At 38.5% G+C, this 21372-nt stretch overlaps 1 protein-coding gene across 3 annotated transcripts in view; it reads left to right on the forward strand.

The window, feature by feature from the left end:
• CHN1 (chimerin 1) overlaps positions 1-21372 on the forward strand; it is a 145020-nt gene that overhangs the window by 92041 nt on the left and 31607 nt on the right. For 2 of the 3 annotated variants that reach the window (XM_039495872.1, XM_039495871.1), the window contains exon 8: positions 12469-12546. The exons of the other annotated variant lie outside the window; for it this stretch is intronic. In XM_039495872.1, coding sequence (XP_039351806.1) covers positions 12469-12546 — 78 coding nt within the window. The remainder of the gene's footprint in view (positions 1-12468; positions 12547-21372) is intronic. 3 annotated transcript variants of the gene reach the window in all.

Here is a 21372-nt window from a genome sequence, read left to right on the forward strand (position 1 = left end):
TAGAAATTAATGAGCTGCAGTTTTCAATTACAAAGTGTATTGAATCATTCTAGATTGAATTATTACACAGAACAAAAAAAGGCTAATATAAGGGGCAGAGTGCAGATTGCCATGAGAAGACTGATGTGGATGTGAAATATTATGCATGAGGTAAGAAAATATTAACAAGAGATAAAAAGAAACGTGCATAATGCCTGCACACATTATATCCAGCTCTGAGCCTCCTATTCCTTGAATACTGCAAATTAACTCAAATCAAAGAGAGCTTTGTGGACCAAACAATTATTATCCCCAAATTTAATTTCTTTAATTAAAAAATATGTAGGGTTTTCATGCAAAAACTGCTTATGAGCACATGGCTCTGGAGTAGATCAGATAAAGAACTGTGTTGTAAATTAATTTTTCCATAAAAATTTGTCACTATCAGAAATTTTACTTCCTGTAAATAGTTGAGAATTATTGGGGTTCTTGACAAAAGGAACTGTGTAAACTCTTTTAAGGTGCAGGAATTGTGACTTCTTTTATATTTGGAAAGTGTTTAGCATATTGTGGGACACTTCAGAAATAAATCATAATTTTCCTCTAAGGTTTTTAGAACTAAATATAATTAAGGTGGAATTTGAATATTTGTTTTATAGCCTTTATTTTCTTTGATTATCGAATGTGGTATATAACTGATAATGGACATTTGATGAGATTACTGTTAATGCAGTTTCTGCTTTTCATTATATTATGACTGTTATCCGTATGCTAGAGCATGCTGTGTTGTGGGGGTTGTAAATGGCTTAAAAGTACATTCTGGGAGAAAATTCGCCATGAGGAATCACAGCCCAAGAAATTTTTATGTGAGGGGTAATACCTCACTGAAATAAATGTCAGTTGTCTGTTGGTCACAGTAATGCAGATCCCCACAGACAGGAGAAGGCAGGGGGGCAAGAGAAGGAAATAAAAAAAAATGATAGATAAATGTAATGCCATTAGCTGAAAAAAAGAGAATAAGTTGACAAAATGGAAAGTGAGGGTAGAGGAGCTGCCAATGTGCTCAGTCAAGGCAGTTAATTAGGGTCACGTGGCTACCATGACTCTTTTCAGGATGCTGTTGTCCCAGGCAAGAACTTTCCAGAATAGTATCTGTAGGTGGTAGGTATTTACTGTTTGTATAACACTAGCACCTCTAAGCCTCAGTCAGGAGCCCATTGTGCTAGGAACTATACAGGCATGAAGTAAAAAGACAGTCCCTTACCCAGACATCTCATAGTCCTGGTTTATGATAAGGTGAATGACGTGTGTGTGGGAATGGGAGGATGAGGTAATAGTGAAACAAGCAAATGTGTGCAGTAAGCAACAGTCCTAGCTCAGTGCCTGCTAGTCATGTTCTACTATGGGTGAAATCAACTCAGTAATACTCATCTGTGCTGGAGACAGAGCTTTCTCACAGGCCATTCCAAGACTGAAATGAACCCCGTGCACCCTCCCCCCAAGCTAAGGCCATCACAAACATCACCACCTTCTGCTCCAAGTGCAAGGTGCAGTTCTTTGACCTTGCCTTTGCTAGCACGAGCTAAACGTGCACGAGGAAGAGAATGAGAGAACAAACATTGCTTAATGCACTACTTACTGGAAGGTGCTCAGGTACTACGGTGGTCACCACAGTATAAGAATCTGTATAGTAGTCTTGGGCTCTCGCGAGCATAGAAAATATGTGCTTCCTCCCTATAGCAGCCATTCCAGATTATGAAGAATCAATATAGGACCCTTGGTTATTCACCCAAGAAAAATTGCTCCATTTTGTAGGCTATTTTTATTTGAGTGGTGTTTAAGGGAATGCTTATGTACCTATTTATAAAGACTGTTTAATTACATAGTTATTCAAGTGACTGGTGTCTCAGATCACTAGATTTGTGGAGTAGTGAAAAGTGTCATGCTTCGGGTGCAAATGGTTGTAAATTCACTGTCGCTTGGTAAGCTGGGTTCAAGCAAACAATGTGTTTCAATACAGCCAAATGTAAGATCAGACATCCATGGGCAAACAATGGAGGCCATACTTACAGGATATCACAATGTCATCTGTGAAGTAGTCACTCTGCAAAAGATTTGGGGATTATACTGGATACATGTGATCCCAGTGCAACACTGTGGTCAAATAGGCTACTGCAATCATTGGATGTGTAAACAGGGGACTACTGAGTAGGAGTAAGGAGGTTATATCACCTCTGTATTTGGCATTTGTGCAACTGCTACTGGAATACTGTGTCCAGTTCTGGTGTCTCCATTCAAGAAGGATGTTGTTAAATTGGAGAGGGATCAAAGAAGAGCCATGAGAATGACTGAAGGATTGGAAAAGATGCCTTATAGCGTGATTCCCAAACTTTTTACTGTAGCGACCCACCAACTGCATTTTGGGTTTTGTTTTGTTTTTTTAGACCCACTATTACATATACTCTGTGTGGGTGGGTGGGTGTGTGTAGAGAAACTACTATTTACTATTTTTTAAATTCTGTAACTGCAACAACAATATTGATTTTGTATTATCTTCATAAAAACATGACTGTATTAAGGAAAAGTAGTCTGCGCTATATTGAGTATTGCTGTTATATCCTGGAACTCATTTTAAAAAAAATCCGGAGATATGGCCGGAGCCTGATTAACACACAGACAAACCGGGCACATAGCTAAAGCCCAAATTCATGGGAGGAGCTCAGAATCATAGACCATCACTGCCACTGCCTTGCTCTGTAGAGGGGGCACTGACCACCCATAGCAGCACCCTCTGCCGTGGCATTGCAACCCTGATGTTGGCCTGGTGGCCGAGAGGCCCAGGCAGAGTCGTTATGTTTGGAGAGGGCCTGTCCCATTCTTTTTCCATCCGTAGTGCCAAAGGGTATCTGTGTGAACCAAAGACCCTCATGTACTCTGCCAATCTCTGGCTTGACTGCTGGCCATGCTGGCTCTGTCTGAACTAATTGGTGGTTGCACAATGTCCTCTTCTAGGGCTCTGTCCTGCAAGGTACTGAGTACCTTAGCCCTGATCCAGCAAAGCACATTAGCATGTGCTTAATTTTTGAAGTATGTGAGTAGCCCCACTGAAGCATACAGTCCCTGTCACTCTAATGTGGGAAGGAGGCCATAGGTGCTGTGTTGTGATGTGCTTCAGGCCCCATATTGCCTTAATATTAATCTTGTGCTCAGCATCTTCCGGGATCAAGCTCCTGATGGAGGCGCTGTAGAAGTTAATGATAGAAAATAAATGTTGCAAGAGGCAGCATTAATTCTGGGGGGGTTTCCTCTGGAAAATCCCACCATTTTGCAGAGGACTGCACCCCCTTGATGCACTCCAAATCTGCTTCCCCAACAGCTGGCAACAGTGTGTCCCTCAAAAAAAAAAATCCACTGAGCCCTAGCTACACGGCTTTCACACAGAGTGGTTTTTGCTATCTGAAGGGAAGGGAGAGAGTATGTCCATCATGCTCCATTTTCCTCTGCCCCTCCTTCCTGCAGTTATTTGCCATGTTTGGCTGGTATTTGCCCCCATTTGATCCCCCTCTGTGCCCCTGAGTAAGTGATAGTGATTATATGAGCTGTCAGGAGTGAGGAAACTAAGTGTGCAGGCTGATGTTTTAGTTTTAACTCTCAGTGCTGCACTTCTCTCCTCACAGCAGTATGAGTTAGGAGTGAGGTGACAGTCTTAATTCTGACCTTCCTGACTATCCTTTTAATATGGTGAGTGTTTGTGATTTATCTTGTCTTACTCACATACAGCTTGGTAACAACTCTGCATTTGTTCTGCTGTCACAGCTTGCTTTGTGCCTCTTGATTGGTAGTCGTTGCCTATAAGGAAAGAATTGGAGTAGATGATTTAACTAATTAAATACACCCATAGTGGGGGAGGCATCCCATTACGGGAGTAACCTGTAAATTAAGGCTGTTATCCAGGGACATAGGGGACAACAGTGGATTAGACCAGATTCATACAAGACAAAGAGGGTCAGTCACACAGTGGAGGTGCCAGTCTCCTGGTGCATAGAATATGGTGTTTGAGAACACCAGGCCTTGGGCTCTCAATAGGGGAATGGGCCCGCAGTGCTGCCCCACTCAAGGGCATAGGAGTATTCTGTGTTGGGGTTCTGCAGAAGATTTATTGCCAGGATAGTGTCTAGTGTTGCATGCCTAGTGTCTTGGTTATTCAGTATGAATAAAGTTGTGGTGATTACTTTCAAAATGAAGCCACTGCAGCATAGGGTGACCAGGTAGCAAATGTGAAAAATCGGGACAGGGGTAGGGGGGTAATAGGCGCCTACATAAGAAAAAGCCCTGAATATCGGGACTGCCCCTATAATATCAGGACATCTGGTCACCCTATTGCAGCATGGGATTTAACACTGAAATGGCAGCTAAGTTCATTCTAAAAGTTTTCCATAAAGTTCTTTGGAAATACGTACACTTGGGAAAAAAAACTTTAAGGAAATCCCTAGAATTCCCCCTCCCTCTGTTTTTAAAGATACCGTGGGCCAGTTTGTGACTTCACTAAGTGCTGAGTAACTCCATTGAAGTCAAAGGGGTCATGCAGGTCCAGAACAGCAGTACACTGTTGACTCATATTTAGTTTGTGATCCACTATAACCCCCAAATCTCTTTCCGCAGTACTCCTTCTTAGGCAGTCATTTCCCATTTTGTATGTGTGCCATTGATTGTTCCTTCCTATGTGGAGTACTTTGCATTTGTCCTTATTGAATTTTATCCTGTTTACTTCAGACCATTTCTCAAGTTTGTCCAGATCATTTTGAATTTTAATCTTATCTTCCAAAGCACTTGCAATCCTTCTCAGCTTGGTATTGTCTGCAAACTTTATAAGTGTACTCCCTATGCCATTATCTAAATCATTGGTGAAGATATTGAACAGAACTGGATCCAGGACCAGTCCCTGAGGGACCCCACTCGATAGGCCCTTCCAGCTTGCCTGTGAATCACTGCTAACTACTTTCTGGGAATGATTTTTCAACTAGTTATGCACCTAGTTCCATCTAGGCTATATTTCCCTAGTTTGTTTATGAGAAGGTCATGCGAGACAGTATCAAAAGTCCTACTAAAGTAAAGATATAGCACATCTACTGCTTTCCCCCCTCCACTAGGCTCGTCACTCTGTCAAAGAAAGCTATTTGGTTGGTTTGACATGAGTTCGTGACAAATCCATGCCGACTGTTACTTGTCATTTTATCTTCTAGGTGTTTGCAAATTGATTGCTTGATTATTTGTTCCATTGTCTTTCTGGATACTGAAGTGAAGCTGACTGGTCTGTAATTCCCCAGTTGTCCTTATTCCCCTTTTTATGGGTTGGCACTATATTTGTCCTCTTCCAGTCCTTTGGAATCTCTCCTGTCTTCCATGAATTTTTGAAGATAATCGCTAATGGCTCAGATATCGCCTCAGTCAGCTCCTTGTGTATTCTAGGATGCATTTCATCAGGTTCTGCCGACTTGAAGACATCTAACTTGTCTAAATAATTTTTAACTCATTATTTCCCTATTTTAGCCTCTGATCCTACCTCATTTTCACTGGGATTCACTATATTAGACTTCCAATCACTACTAAATTTTTTGGTGAAAACTGAAACAAAAACGTCATTTAGCACTTCTGCCATTTCCACATTTCCTGTTATCTTTCCCCCTTCATTGAGTAATGGGCCTATTCTGTCCTCATTGAGTAAAGGGCCTATTCTGTCCTTAGTCGTCTTCTTGCTTCTAATGTATATGTAGTACTTGTAATGTATCATGTAATCCAATGATGCATGAATGAAATTGTTTGCAGTATTGTGCATAGGGAATACTTCTCAGTATCATTTACTGTTCAGTATAGTATAAGGTGTACTTGGTCCTGCCTCAGCGTAGGGGGCTGGACTTGATGACTTCTTGACATCCCTTCCAGCCCTTCATTTCTATGTTTCTATTGTTCTCCAGCACAGAAAATATTAGCTGTTTTTAGCTTAGTAATAGAGATAAACAGTCGTGGTGGACTGTTTTTGACAGTCTGCATTTTCCACTTGTCATTTCCAAAATGCCAGTTTTGATAACTTGCATCTAAGTAAATTTAAAACAAACCATGTTTGTAGTAACAAAATAAACCAGACTGTCCCAAGACTGAAATCAGCTATAGTGATTGGAGAGTTAGTTTGTTTGCAGAATAACAACTTTTTAAGTTGACCGTGTGAAGATCTTTTTGATTTTAGAAGTGTTTATTTGTGTATGAGAACTGTGTTCAAATAAAACTTATAGCATTATATTTCATATTTCTAATCTTACCATCTTTTATACTAGCATGAATCTAAAATTCTTACAAAAGTATAACATTAATATTCTCCAGCTGCAATGCATAAAATAGAAACACAAAACACAATTCATGCTTTATGTACAGTGACTACACAACAAATTTTAATGGCTTATCTCCTATTTTTAGCTTAATTTGGGGTTTATTAATTAATTTTTCAATTAAAGGATTACATGTGAAAGATAGAATTAAGGTTGAATTTTACAGCACAAATAGAGCCGGATGAATGGTTTTAACAACTTTTATTAAATTTAAAATGGCCTATTTTTTTTTTAAAAAAAGTTTTTTGTGGAAAAATGTTGACATTGTCAAAACTTTCATGAAAAGTTGCACTTTTTTGGATTTTATCAAAATTTTTATGGAAAACATCAAAATGTAAATGATTTATCTACATTTTTTACAAGAAAAATGTTAACCGTTTCAATAACTTTTTTGATAAAAGTTTTACAAAAAAATTGAAAACAAATTTCACAATAAATCTTTTAAAAACTAACATTGGTTCCATTTTGATCATTTCAGAATGAAAATACCAGGCATTCAAAAATTTGTCTCACAAATAGGTTTTCATTTTTCAGCCAGCTGTAAAAGCAAATTCATCTCTGGGTAGCTGTTAACTCAAACCGAGTTACACACAGAATAAATATATTTCAGTATCTTCAGAGTATGGCTGCAGCAGTTGCACAGTATAACTGTGGAAATATTTTATTTTTCTTGAAGATATCTTTCTGCAGAAATACATTGTATTTAGACATGTGTTACCTATTGATATGAGAGGTTGGGACTATGTTTATTTTTATAAAGCAAAATTCTGTGTTGGAGCTGTGTTCAGATGTGATATTATAGCAGGATAAATGGCAACCACAATCTTAGTAGTTGAGATTGCATGAACCTTTCCATTCTAATCTCCTGTTTTTAGTTGCTCATAAGTTTCTAAATATTTTGCCTTCCAGACTGAAAATTTCTGTGCATCATCTCTATCTGTAGGTAAATTGTGTCTGGAAATCCTGAGTTAAAAAAAAAAAAATCACGTTCAAGGACGGTGGAATAAAAAACTGGTCACAAATTCCAAACACTCGAAACTGTGTGACCTTTTTGGAACAAGCCTATAGCTGAAATGCCTGGGAAAATGAGATTTGGAATGGAGATAGCTTTCAGTAAGGAGAAATGCCTAGTATTGTACTGGAAAAAATTGGGGCTTGGTTTAGCAATTTGACCGATTTATTACCCTTTGAAAATTGTGTACTGAGCCATAAAATACACTCATAAAGTGTGCAGGCAAGGAAAGATTTTCTGCACATATGTGCATGTCTAACTTAGCTATTTAGTGAGAACACTAGAAGGTGGCTAAGTGCATAGCAAATCAGGTTTCTTTTAAAATCTCATTCCCTGACACACTGTCCCTGCTGACTGTAAAGAAAATGTATATAATATAGCTGCTATTATTAAAATACATTCCTTAGAGTACAGAGAATTTATTATATACAAAATCTAAATCAAGAAAAATATATTGAATCATTACAAGAGTAAAAATGCCTATGAGAATGACAAAAACTGCAAGATATTCCATATGTGTATCTAAGGTTGAAAGAAATAGTATGATATTGTATTTGAAAGAGGACCCAGGTGGTCCTAATACTGAACACTCTATTATAATGAACATGCACAAGGAGCGAGAGGAAAGGTTGCCCACACGAGCTTGACTTTGGCATTTTCTGATTTTAGAGAGCTTAGCTATGCATCTGGAATGGTCTATTATCATAATTTCCCACTGAGTAGTTTTATTTTATTATTTAACACATACTGAATGCGTTGGCTTACCATTTTAGAAAAATATCTTGTATGATACCTATTTTATTATGTGGTGACTGAGTTAAGCTTTATAACATGACTGTTGCTAGCTGCTCGGAAAGTGGCACATTAGAGTGCACCGTAAGCCATGGAACACTGTACAAAACATTTCTGTAGATGATACATAGTAAAATAAGATCTCACTGGTTCTGAGACTGGCAAAAATAAGTGTATATCCTAATTAAATCTTATTTAGAAAAACCAAGTCACAAGAAAAACCAGAGTAGCAAATACTGCAACAGTACAAAGGACTTCACAAATAAAAGAAAAAAGAGCACAACGGTCCCTTTTATTAGGTAGTGGTTATAGATGTTTGTATATTGGTAAGAGATGCACTGTGATAAGAGCTCATGGTTGCAGGAGCAAAGAAGAGGCCACACTGGTGGAGGGAGCCAAGAGCCAGAGGATGGGAGGTAGGGCAGGAGCAGAGGGGAGCATGGCAGGAGCTGTGGGAGGTGGGAGAGGGGTCCAGGAGCTATGGGGTGGATGGGAGGAGAGGGAGGGCAAGGGCCAATGGGTGAAGGGGAAGAAAGGAGGAGAGGGAGGCAGGAGGCCGAGGGGTATGGGGTAGGTTACCTACCCCTCGGCCTCCTGCAGAGGGGAAGACAGGGCAGGAGCTGGGGTGCCGAGGGGACAAACAGGCAAAGGGCACAGGAGCAGTAGGATCTGTAACCACTAAACCACATTTCCATACAGCAAATACCTGTAAAACCCACTGGCAAAGAGTGTATCTCATCTAGTCACTCTAGTGGCTGGTCCACAGAGAGGATAACAGCCTACTAATAGTTACTCAGTCTTTTAGCTCATATGGTAGAGGTCTGTAGGTCTGAATCCTGCTAATGACCCAAGCTGTAGGTCAATATGGCTTCGCATGATAGAATTTTTGTTTTTTCAGTTTTTTTTAAAAGTAGGAAATAACATACAAAAAACTGCAATAAAAGAACATTAAGGTTGCAAAGCCAAGTACTCAGTTAGGAACCACCAGAATGAAGGTTTCCTGTGCAATCTTAATTTTGACCTCTTATGCGTATACATAGGAGTCTTTAATTGTATGATCACGTACTGTTTTTCCTAACTTTTTAATGCCTGATTTTGCAACATTGTTTAACATAGTTTGATTGGATTACACCATATACAATATAAAAATACACGTATAAGGTGTGTGCAGTATTTGTATCTATATATAGTGTGTATATATATTGTGTAATCATCAGAAAATACCTTGTAATAAACAATGTGAAGCTACTTTATGCAAGACTAATAACCAGTTGTAGGTAGATTTTTCTAACAATGCATTTTAATTCTAACACTACTTTATCTTAAAGCTACTTTTTAGATTACAAACCTTTTTCATAATTACAGCAGTGAGAGGGTGACCTTTCCCTGTTAGGTGGCTTTGTTTACCTTTTTATTGGTGTTCTCTAGATTTAATTTTCTAGGACCCAGAAATCATTTTCTACTAATGTGATTCTAAAGAGTAATTGAAAATAAATCAGTCTTTTAGAAATAGAAAAAAGGAAATTGACAAGTAAGAAAAAAGTATGTCAAACTTTGCCAGAGGATGAAAAGGAAAAATCAGAATGATTTATATTACTTCTTAAGTAATATAATTTATTTGTAGTGTTGTAAGAACTAACAGTGGTATCTTCTGATAATTGTCTGAGTGCAAATTTACCATTAAAGAATGGCTGGCTTATTTCTTCTAGTAATGGAACTGGAAAATATATTATTTTCTTGCTAGTTCAGTGCATCTTCAGGGCAGTGTCTGTGATTTAATTTTTTTTAAAGGGGTGAGTGAAGTGAAGAGGAAGTTGGGGGCTAGTTGGCTGGCCTACTGGAATTAGTATTCCACAATGTCATCTGAGACGGATCTTTGGTTCCCAGGACCAGTCTCTCCTTTGCTGAGCTGGCTGTCACTGGGAGCCCTTTGGAACAGATGTACTCCATGGTTGTGGATTTACCTGTACATTATTTAATAGTGAATGCTGCCGGGTATGGTAGGCTAGGGGTGAAATTGTGATGTGTCATCTTAGCCAGAAATTTGTGGCTGGGATAAGCCCTAGAATTTCAGCACCCTGAAGAAGTGTGTGAGTTGAATGGCCCATCCAGCTTCCACCTCACCTGTGTGAGCATCTCCTTCCCCACCTGCTTCCACATAGGTGCTATGGTAGCCTTTCCCAACCACTGCTACCTGCCTGGGACCATCCCCACCCCACCACATCCATTCCACTATGTGTGGCTCAACAAACCAGGACAGAGATAGAGCACAGTAAATGGACACCGATTCATATTAGGTACGTCAAAACTAAGGCCAGATACTGCTGCGGAGAGGAGTGGTTAAAACCGATAGATCCTGGCAGCAGTTGGACAGTTATTTTTCAATAGAGTGATGGCAGGAACAGATCCCCAACAAGAAATTTGGGCAGCAGTATTCAGAGTTTGGCTAACCAGTCCCCTGTCTGAGTTGAATTGAACTGCTTATGTGGCCAGTCTAGGAACCACCACTGCATTTCAACTGCAGCCTGTAGACAACATGCTGCCTCATGGCTATTCAGTAGCAATATCCTAGAAGTAGCATTGAGCAAAGCATCTGTATTGCATCTAAACCAACCTGGATTTGAGGTTCAGGATATTTTGCAAACCTGACAAGATATTGGCCAAGAAGGAAAATCAGCAAATCCTGCTCAAGCACCTTGATTCTCAAAGCTCACATCAGTTGCCTCCACACAGCTTCTGCCCTTCAGCCTTCACATCCCTGTTTGTCTTAGGCATCACACATAGACTGGTAGTTATAAAAACTGGTCATCTCTCTCCCCTACTGCAGGGGGTGAGTGCTTGTGGTGTTGGAGTTAGATGGAGGAGGAAGAGTAAATGGGGATTGCACCCTGGCTAGTTGGTCAAGTCTGTGCATGCAGGGCCACAACTGTAGCAGCCAGCTCCTCCAGTGCCCTTAGCATTCTGTAATTGTTTACACCAGTGCTAAATGGGTGTGAAACGCTACCCTTCTGACTTGGTAGCATTTTACACCCACTTTGCACTCATTTTGTGCTGATGTGCACAACTACGCAATGTGCAGGGCAACAGCGAATGTAGTCCCAGATCTTGGGGTGGAAAAGGTGGTTTAAAGAGGTGAGATCTTGGTGGGGTACATTTTAAGTGCTGAGATCTCCACTGGAGAGAAGAAAAAGCTGACACTTCCACTCAGTAGAATTAGTTTATTACACAGGTGTTTAAACACATGTAACAAACACAAGGATAATGTCGTTATAAATGAAAAACAATCTGCACTGACTGCTATGCTCAGCATTAATACAGTTTGGTTCCAGTTGCCAGCATCACTTTGTAGTTAGCGAAAAATAGAGCTGTTTCCTTAGTCTCTCCTGGGTTATCTTTTCACAGTATTTTTAAGCATGAAAATATATTACCATCTCCTCAGCTTTTAAATGGCAAAAGATGCCATTTTGTAATGATGCATGACTCATTCATTGCTCATTATCTTCCTGCTGATATTTTTCCTTGAGCCAGCAAGTAAGTCTTACACGGGAGGAGGGAGAGTGAGTGAGTTAAGGAATACAGTACTTAAATACTATTGCTGTTTTTTCATTGGCTATCTGCCTTTGTAATGTGACCAGTCTAATCCATCTCTCACTGCTAAAGCCCACCCTGCCACCCCCTCCTTGCTAGACTGAGGTTTGCAGAGTGTCTGTTGCTAGAAACTGATTATATGCAGTATGTGAGCATCTTTCATTCAAAATGGGCATCAGTATATTGAGTAGGAATGAGAGCTTTTAGAAATGCATTATTTGACTAAATAACATGTTTTTTTAAATGGATGAAGAGACGCTGGGCTTTCTTACATTAATAATAACTCCAATTTTATTGGTATCTAGACCTTTAAGTTTTTCAAGCTCATATTAGAGCCCTTTAAAAACAGAAGCAAGAAGAATCTGCCTAGTTACGTCAGCCTTTTTATAAGAAGTGCATCATTATCATCACTATGAACGTGTCTTTCTCCAGATCAGTTTAGGTTTCTGAAATGTTTGTTTCTGTTTTTTGAATTCAGATTGATCTACAGAGAGCACAGATCAATACAGCTTTTTATTTTTATTTCCTGTCAATTCTAAAATGCCATCCAAAGAGTCTTGGTCAGGGCAAAAAGCGAATAGATCTGCAGTTCACAACTCAAAACAAGAGAGCCGTCAACAAGATTTATTGATAGCAGCCTTGGGAATGAAACTGGGTTCTCAGAAGTCATCTGTGACAATTTGGCAACCTCTTAAACTCTTTGCTTATTCACAGTTGACATCACTTGTCAGAAGAGCAACTCTGAAAGAAAATGAACATATTCCAAAATATGAAAAGGTTCACAATTTCAAGGTAAGAATTACCCTACTTTTTTCAACTTACAACTACAGAAAATGTTTTTTAGTTCTAGAATAGCTTCAAGACTGCAAGTAAATACATGCAATGTGGCTTTTTAAAAACATAAACACTTCAGCTAAAATATTCTTGCTAGTTAAAGCAATTAGACATTTAAAAACATAAATTAGCAGCAAAAAAATTGTGGAATGCTTAAATACATTTAATTGTTGTGATCCTACTTACCGTTCCTGGGGTATCTATGTTAATTAAAATTGTTTATAGAGAGAGAGAGAGAGAGAAAAAAAGTTAACAGTGAAATGCAGTGAGAAAGTTGTCTTTTAATGATAATTATTTTAGTTTAATTTTTATTTGTGAAACAGAGATGTCAAAAGACCTTTGTTCAATCTTTGATTAGAGGATTAAACAGATCTTATCTCTGTTTGTTACTGGTAAATAGCATTGGATATAAGAAGCATGTTCTGTTGCATCTGGATTGAGCAGATGGTCTGCATTTCCCTTAGTTTCTGGCTTTTCTCCTGTGTTAATGAATTGACTCTGATGAAAGGAGTATGGCTTACCAGGGGACTATTGAAGCTGCTGACACTAGCACCTACTCTTCATTTTAATATAATTTGCTTTTACTTTTATGTAGCTTCTAATTATTGTTCTAATGTGTTTTTATAAATCTATTCCTCTTTTATCCATTAAGAGATATGCATGACAATAGATGTGCTCTGTGTATATGATTGTTGTAACTATCATGTAAAGTCTTAGAAATTCAGCTTTTTGCAACCAAATTAATCATATAATAGGTAAGCTGTATATGCAAAACTGTATAAGTGAACTGAGTGATTATATCAACTTTTCACTGAGTGCCTAGAACACAGATTTTTTTGTTGGTGGTGGTTTTTTCCCCCTACAGATTTTTTAAAATGTTAGGGTGAGGGGGAAATCTTGAATATTTTAGCAAAAAATCTGATGACATTCACTTATTTTCTGTTTTAATTTCCATCTGATATTTTACTTTTTCTTACAGTTCCAGTAGTCAACACTCGTCATTTGATTTTTTTTTTTAATATGGCTTCTAGCTCTCAAGTTCATACCATCACTAAAATTGGAAACCTTTAAGATCACAATGTTTTACTGGACAGGACTCCTCCAATAAGTATAAATTTGAAAAATGTATACAAAATTATATAAAAATAGAAAATTAGCATTTAATATCAACATTTGGCACAGAATAATCCTGCTGGCTGTCAATTAAATCCACAGTATATTTTTGCAAGAACCTGGGTTGTACAGGTGATTTAAAATGTTGCCTTGCAACAGAGACCTTTGCCTTAGATTTTGAGGATAATCATAGGTGCTAATAGATGCTGATTTCCCATGAATACCCGTATATATAAAATACTTTTTATGTTTCATTTTGTATACTGCTTTCTTTCTTAGATGCTGTATGAAATAGTATATATTTCTGTTCTGTTCTGGAAATACTCTGATGGTCTGATTCTTGTTAGTCTACTTCTTTTCTGAAATAGATTTTCTATAGCACTGTCCTTGTACATTTTGTTATGCTAGCTGCTTAAACATACTGCCTGATCTTAAGTAGTAAATACTGCACAAACAAGATTATTATTGTTATCACTGTTGTACTGCTCTTCCCTTAAATGTATTCCTGTTAGAAAAATACACCTATTAAAAGTATGCCGTTTCTTCCACCAAGCCATTAAAATGAAGTCAGTGTAAACACATACCTTTTTATTAAATACGTTTTTTTTAATCTGCTAATTCTTCACAAGAACAGAAATTTGTGTGCCAGTGGGCATATGACAGTAAATTTACCGTTTAAGCCTCAGTCTGGCCGTCACCTCCATTTACAATGGCTTTAAAAATCCTTATTTTTGTTTCTTTTTTTAAACTATAAACCCTGCAAATTTATCGTGCCTTAGATCTGAAACCAACAGCAAGCAGTAGATTATGCGGCTCCCTGCGTTGTTGCTGAGTATGACAGTCAGATTGTCATCCTAAAAGTATAGCTATAATCATTTTAAATCACCTAACTAAATATCTCAGGTCACTAGCAGGGTGCTGGGCTGTTTTACCAGCTCAGTAAAGGAAGCAAACACCCTGTCCAAGTCATTGTGAAGGTCCTTGCCTCAGGACACAATTTATTGTTTGAACACAAAATAAAGCAACTTGATGGACCAAGCTGGATGTAGTCCCCACAGGCCTTTTGCTTGGCATCCACCAACCAGAGGAAGAGAGGATACACGGCTCAGCTTCCTCTTCCTTGCCAGCCATGTGATAGGCAGGGATCTCTTAACCCTTTCCAGGCTGATGCTCTACCTTGTCCCATCACTTTTTGCAAGGACAGAGGTGGCCTGGGAGACTTTCAACCTGGGAATGTCCTATTTTTTCCCTAGATTCCTTCTGCATCTTGCACTTGAAAATGGGAGGTTTCTTTACTTCCTGTCTGAACTGCTGCATAGCGTTGTGTATGCACATTCAGTAACATGCTTTTGATTCCTTTGGGGTAAAAGGCAGGTATACATATATGAGGTGTTATTAATTTATTTTATTTATTAGACTGTCTCACCAAGCACTTGAGGTAAGTGCCTCACTAGCACAGTTGAAGGAGAGGAAATGGAGAATTATTTTTGTTGCATGTGCTATTACAACCATGGCCATCATCTTGGAAAGCAGTGGGGAAGCTTGTTGCATTCTTCTGCTGGCTACTGGCTGCATGCAAAATGACAGAAGACTTGGCTGCTGCCTCTAGCAAACTTTAAAATATTTCTGCTACTGCATTACAATATTTCTAAGTAATCTTTTGTTGAATAATGAGATGAAGAAATTGTAAATACCAGTGGTGATGGGACTATATCACAAACACAACAGCTGTCCCCTTCAAATCACCAATAAATCTGCTAACTCTGATTTTGTTTGATGTGGAATTAGAAAAAGGGATTAAACTCTGTGTTGACATAATTGTTTTTGGATGCGTGGTATTGTTTAAGCCACCTGAAAGTCCAGTTATCATCCCAAAGCTATCTTCTGCCCTAAGTGGGCAGCCTGATTGGCTGTGGATGATTCTGAGCTCTGTAAGTAGGACCATGTTAGCACAGTTAATGATCATCATTTGCAAATACTATAGTATTTTCTAGATTGTGCAGTTATGATGTGATGTTTACACTTCTCAAATGCAAATTCATTGTGGCTGAATTCTGTTTAATTTCTCTCCATAAGTAAAAAAGAGGGATGACAACTTATAAATGACAAGCCAGAGTGAGTTTTTAATATATAACCTCAGGGTAAGAGGTAATTGTTGAATATATTTATATTGATAAAATATAAGCACATCTGCGTTTCTGTTTTTTACATAAACTTTATTATTAAAAGCAAAATAAGTAATTCCAAACATAGCAATTACAAGGAATTTGCTTAAAATGACATTTTATTTAACAGTAATTAAATAGTGAGACTTGAGAGTGAACTGAGATGATAAATGTGGCTTAAACTAGATCTGACCATATTGATTATTTGGTGTATTTTACTTTCAGTCCACTTATCCCACTTGTGTAGTCCAGCATGCTGTATAATATTTCAATTGTCAAAACAAACCAGGGCCATCTGTTGAATCATCTTTATGATTCCAACCTGCCATCAACCATATCAAGGCCTCTCTATATTTAGATTTATTTCCCATTATGGACATGACTCAACAGGTACTGAAATCTTGCTATCAATTTTGTGCTGCAGCCCAATACTATAGAGTGAGTGTCTTCCCTTTGGGGGCTAAAGACAGGCCTGGTCTGAGTGTTCGTTTTTTTCTTTGGTTTTTGAAGCAGGGAAGAGAGGAATAGTTGAAGCTGCAGATGTTGTTCTGGTTATGGTGGAAAAGCTTTGCCAAATAGGAAGGTTTTGCAGCATTTCCTAAAGTGATCAGACTGGATTTGTCTAATCTCCTCCTGAGGTTCATTCCGCAGTTGCATACCTCAACTGCTAATTCTTTGGCTCTACCTGTTACGTGTTCTCTTCTAGTTTCTGTAAACTGTGTTGTCTCAGGAGAGCTCAATTGTTTTGGTAGTTTGTAGCTGGAGATGACGTTTCTAATGTAACTGAGACCTTATCAATTAAATAATGTAAGATTAAGACCAAGGATTTGAACTGGCTGCAAAATCAGACTACCAACCAGTACTGGGACAGGGGCAGTAGAAATTGGATTATACTCCTGGACAATATGATCTCACAGCCACATACTTATTCCAAACCAAATTTTGAAGACCGGATCAGACAAGTGATCTATAGAGCCATGCCCAGAGTGAGGGACTTGAGCCTAGTCTTTGAGTCCCTGAGCATGCACAATAAAGAAATGTGAAACATTCTTTTTCAAACTGAATGTATTAACTTTGGGGGAATATGCAACTTCTTTTCATGGGAATGTCTGCTTTATTCCATAGCCCTGAGAATCCCTCCACATTTTCCTCAGTTGAACCACCCCCATTCCTAAAATGCTACAGGGATACAGAGTTTTGCCTCTCTTTCTTCTCCTCACCCCATATCTTGTCATGGTAATATTTGTATCCCCCTGCCCTACCCCGCCATCTCCCTGCTACTGAGGCCGAACATGCTGTTTCCATTGAGGTTGGGGAAGAATGATAATTTATAATAATTGTTGAAGGACATAAACACCAAGGCAAGGGAAGGAGAGATTATTTAGGGTCATAGAAAGGGAATATAATCAGGAGGTATGGGAGGAAAGTAAAAGAAGAAAAATTTTAAGATGAACATCAGGAAAACCTTCCTGTCAGGGAGATGTATTAATCCTGTGGAATAATCTCCCTAGGGGATGTAGTGGAAGGCCCATCACTCGGCAAATTTAAAACAAGACTGGACAAAACACTAGCAAATATACTGTAGGGAACAATTTTACGTGTTAGGGAGTTGGGCTAGATAATCTAGGAGGTCTTTTCCTTCTCTGGATTGTCTGATTCACAGGCCTTGGGGAACTGATAGTTTTGATCTCCCTTGACTTGTTTGTGGGTATACCACCAGTATCTTGATTCTTGCGGAATGTGAATCTTGCTAGGAGACGAACTCTGCAGATATTTCATAAATGTCCATATTTCAAGGTGCAAAAATACTTTTCTACCTAGATTAGTCCTGTACTGCTTCACTGAAGCAAGGAGGTGTTCACGTCTGTCGAAGCAGGGTTGGAATCGAATGTTACAGTATATACATTTTCCTGTGTTTTTTCCCTAGGATGTCATCTTACTTACTTTGTGATGGATAAAAAGGAAATATATTTCCAGAAGAACATTTATCTAACTTTTTTGAACAGCATTTGCAATTGCCATGCTGTTGTCTTTGTTGCTATGCTACTTAGTGTCCATCAGAGCATGACTGGTTAATTTAACATGCTTGTATTACTGGTTGCAAGACTACTATGGTAAATTACTGATGCACATGCTAACTTAATCTCTTTAAAACCAAAACTTTGTTCCATTGAGATGCATTTTTCCATTTAATTTGTCAGCAGAGATGCTGATTAACCCTCTTTTTGTGGTTCCCTAGCATGTATCGTCATATTTATGTGTCGTCATAACACAGAAGTCAACAGAAGGGCAAAATACTGTTCTCTATTACACTGAAGGCAAAGGGCTTGCACCTTGTCACTGAAGGCAGAATATGGCCTTAAAAGTGTTACACAAGTGGAGATTGAAGTGAGGGCAGTTCTGTGTTAGAAAGGGTTTGATCATATAGCTATACCAACAGACCCCCTCTAGTGAAGAGACAGCTTATACCAGCAAAAGAGAGCTTTTGCCAGTATAGTTTATATCAGTCCCCTGAACAAAATAAGCTACACCGGCAAAAGCACTTGTTTGCCAGTATAACTGCATCCATGCTCGGGCTTTTCGTTGGTATAAGAATGTAGTCAAAAATCGCTGTCCTGACATTATCATCCTGGCAAAAATTTCCAGTGTAGACTTGGTGTAAGACTTATTACAGTTGAAAGATGAAGTACAGTGTGTATGTTACAGAGAAAAAAACCACCATGTGGCAAATGTTCATTGGATGCATTTTTTTCATAGCTTCTCATACTAATCTATATGGTTTCATATCTGATTGTTTGGAAACTATGGGCCAGATCCTGAGTTGGTGTAATTTGGCCTGGTTCCATTGAAGTAAATAGAGCTATACTGATTTACAACAACTGTGGATCCGGATTTATGCTTCTTAAAATATTTCAGAATATCTTTAAAGGAGTCACTACACACAAATAAACATTCTGATAACAAACTGAGTGTCTCTCTAGTTTTTAAAAAACATAGCCTGTCTCTTTACACGTTCTCAGAGATAAGAGAACCCTGAGAAATTTGAGGTTTCTTTTAGACATTTAGAACTTTAAAAATCATTCAAAGGTGAAAAATGCGCTTCTTCACATAAATCCAGAGTGAAGAAAACTTTTTAAAAGTTCCTCAAGGCTTCAAGGAAGCTTTCAGAGATTCTGTATCTCTGCTTTTGAAACTAATAATAGACCATAAGATAACTTCATACCATGAAGATTTAGGCTTTGGTGCATTCTCTCCAACAGAAGTATTCAATTACTGTTACATTTGCCCTAGCTTTTCCAAGGCAATGTCTTTATGCAGCACAAAACTAGTTTACCACTTCTTTTTACATGCCAGTCCTCAATTTCAAGCTTTCCTCCTTTGTTTAAAAAATAAAATAGCATTTTCTTCAAATCCTTGTTTTACTCAAACTACTGTATACAGGCACAAGGAGCTTTACACGTCTCTATTTCTAGGTCTCATGCCCTTGCACGTGCATGGCCCTGGGAGCTGACTAGCTCACTTATGTGGTGAAGTTTAGAAAGGCTGTAATGAGGCAGTCAAGGCATTTGCCTCAAGGAGCACACATAGTGTGTCATAGCTTCTTATCAGTTGCTTTTCTCCAAATTAGCAGCAGCACATAGCAAAGTGAAGTCCCTTTATCATCTGCCCTTTTCAGAGGAATATTTTACATTTCTTTTATTCAATAGCTTTAAATCTATTTGAACTCTATTTGGTTTTCAACTCCAGTTTCTAACTGTTGTATTTTACATTGACACGGTATCAAGTGATATAGACCCTCAGTTAAAATCCATTATTCCATTGCTCAAAGAAATGTCATCATTTTTGTTGAATTTGCAAAAAATTATTCTCTCTCTCTCTCTCTCTCTCTCTCTCTTTTCTTCTGCTTCCTGCATTGGTCCTGCTATAGCATACTACTTCAGTATAATTCCCAGTTGTTCACATTCCTGCTGACATGATCAGCACAAAGCAGGAAGTAAAAAGACTTGACAGCGCTCCTGGCTTGGTATGAGTGAGGACCTGGAGGAATGTTTGCCTGCTCAACATTCAAGACAATGAGCTCTTTCCTGATAAAGGTCCTATTTATACTCGATTCTCTGAATGATGGTGCACTCCATGTAGAATGGCCCTTCCTCTCAAGAACTGCTGAACAAAGTTGTTGATACAATTCAAGACTAGCTCTGGGAAGTTGACACCATTGTTGATACAAGTACAGTCAGCGCACTTTTAAGAGAGAGTGTGCCATAGCCTTCACTTCTATTATATCTTCAAATAAAAGCAACTATACAGTATATTAATCACAGTTCTTCCATTGATTTGCTGTGTGGCCTTGGTGGCCTTTTAACTTCTCTTTGCTTTTAATAACAAAGCATTATTTTAAAGATTATATAGGAATTTTGGCCAAATTGATATTTGAGTTGATTCATTTCTTGTTGGCATCTGTTTCTTTCACCCTTGGCATCTGTGTGACTTCATTGTCAGGCCAGATATGGATATAAAGTACTTTCCTTATAGAAATTCTGGCTACTTGAGTGGCACGTTTATTCCAGTTCTTGGTAAAATCCATTGTGGCAGTGAGCATACTACAGGTTGAGTTAATCATTCAAGCTGACATACTTTAAAATGCCATAGAATACATTTACATATAAAAAAATAGAAGAATGTTGTATCCACTATTAACTGCATGGGGAATTTAAACAGGCAGAATTTAGTTGCTGACATTGGAATTCAGCTAGGTCCTCTGAGCTAATAACACCCTAGGGTTTGCCTTTGCAGGGCTTTAGTCAGTACCACAGGGGTGTAGATTTTTAGCCTGCACTAGCATGTCGCAGACTAACTGGTTGTAGGGTCCCTTCTGGCACATACTAAAAGTTCCCTAGTACATGTTAATGTAGTAGGACTTAATTGCATTAATTCACCCTAGGGAACTTTTAGTGCATGTCAGCAGGGTCCTTGCAGGCCAGTTAGTGCACAACACACTAGTGTGGACTAAAATTTGCAGATGCAAACTAAAGCCCTGTGTAGACAAGCCCTTAGTCTTGTCTACACAAAAGTGGCATCAGACTACAAGTTATTATGAACTCAGTTTTATGCCTTGCCTGAAAGACAGCATCTCCGTCAGCATCTCCTGAATACCACATTACATTATCAATTCAGTCTTGACACACAAAAAGTGTCACTTATTCAGCCCCCAACACTATTTCCTGCAACACTCTTCCCTTGCAGGTCTCCCCTCCAACCACAGGCCAGGCCTCAGCCCACTTAGCTCATGAACCCCAGGAGGTACCCTTGCAGTGTTGTTCTCTTATTTTTTAAATTAATGCATGACATATTTGCTAAAAGTATGGATTTGTCAGAAACTGTTATTCTGACTGACACCTAAATGAGATGTACATAAAATAAGCTACATTGCAATATAAAAAGTATGGGTGTCATCTGACACAGATGAAGAAAAAGCTGATGCCGTCAGGGACTGGCATAGTGGATA

Source organism: Mauremys reevesii, linkage group 11, assembly GCF_016161935.1.
Source record: "Mauremys reevesii isolate NIE-2019 linkage group 11, ASM1616193v1, whole genome shotgun sequence".
In the NCBI taxonomy this organism is placed as follows: domain Eukaryota; kingdom Metazoa; phylum Chordata; order Testudines; family Geoemydidae; genus Mauremys; species Mauremys reevesii.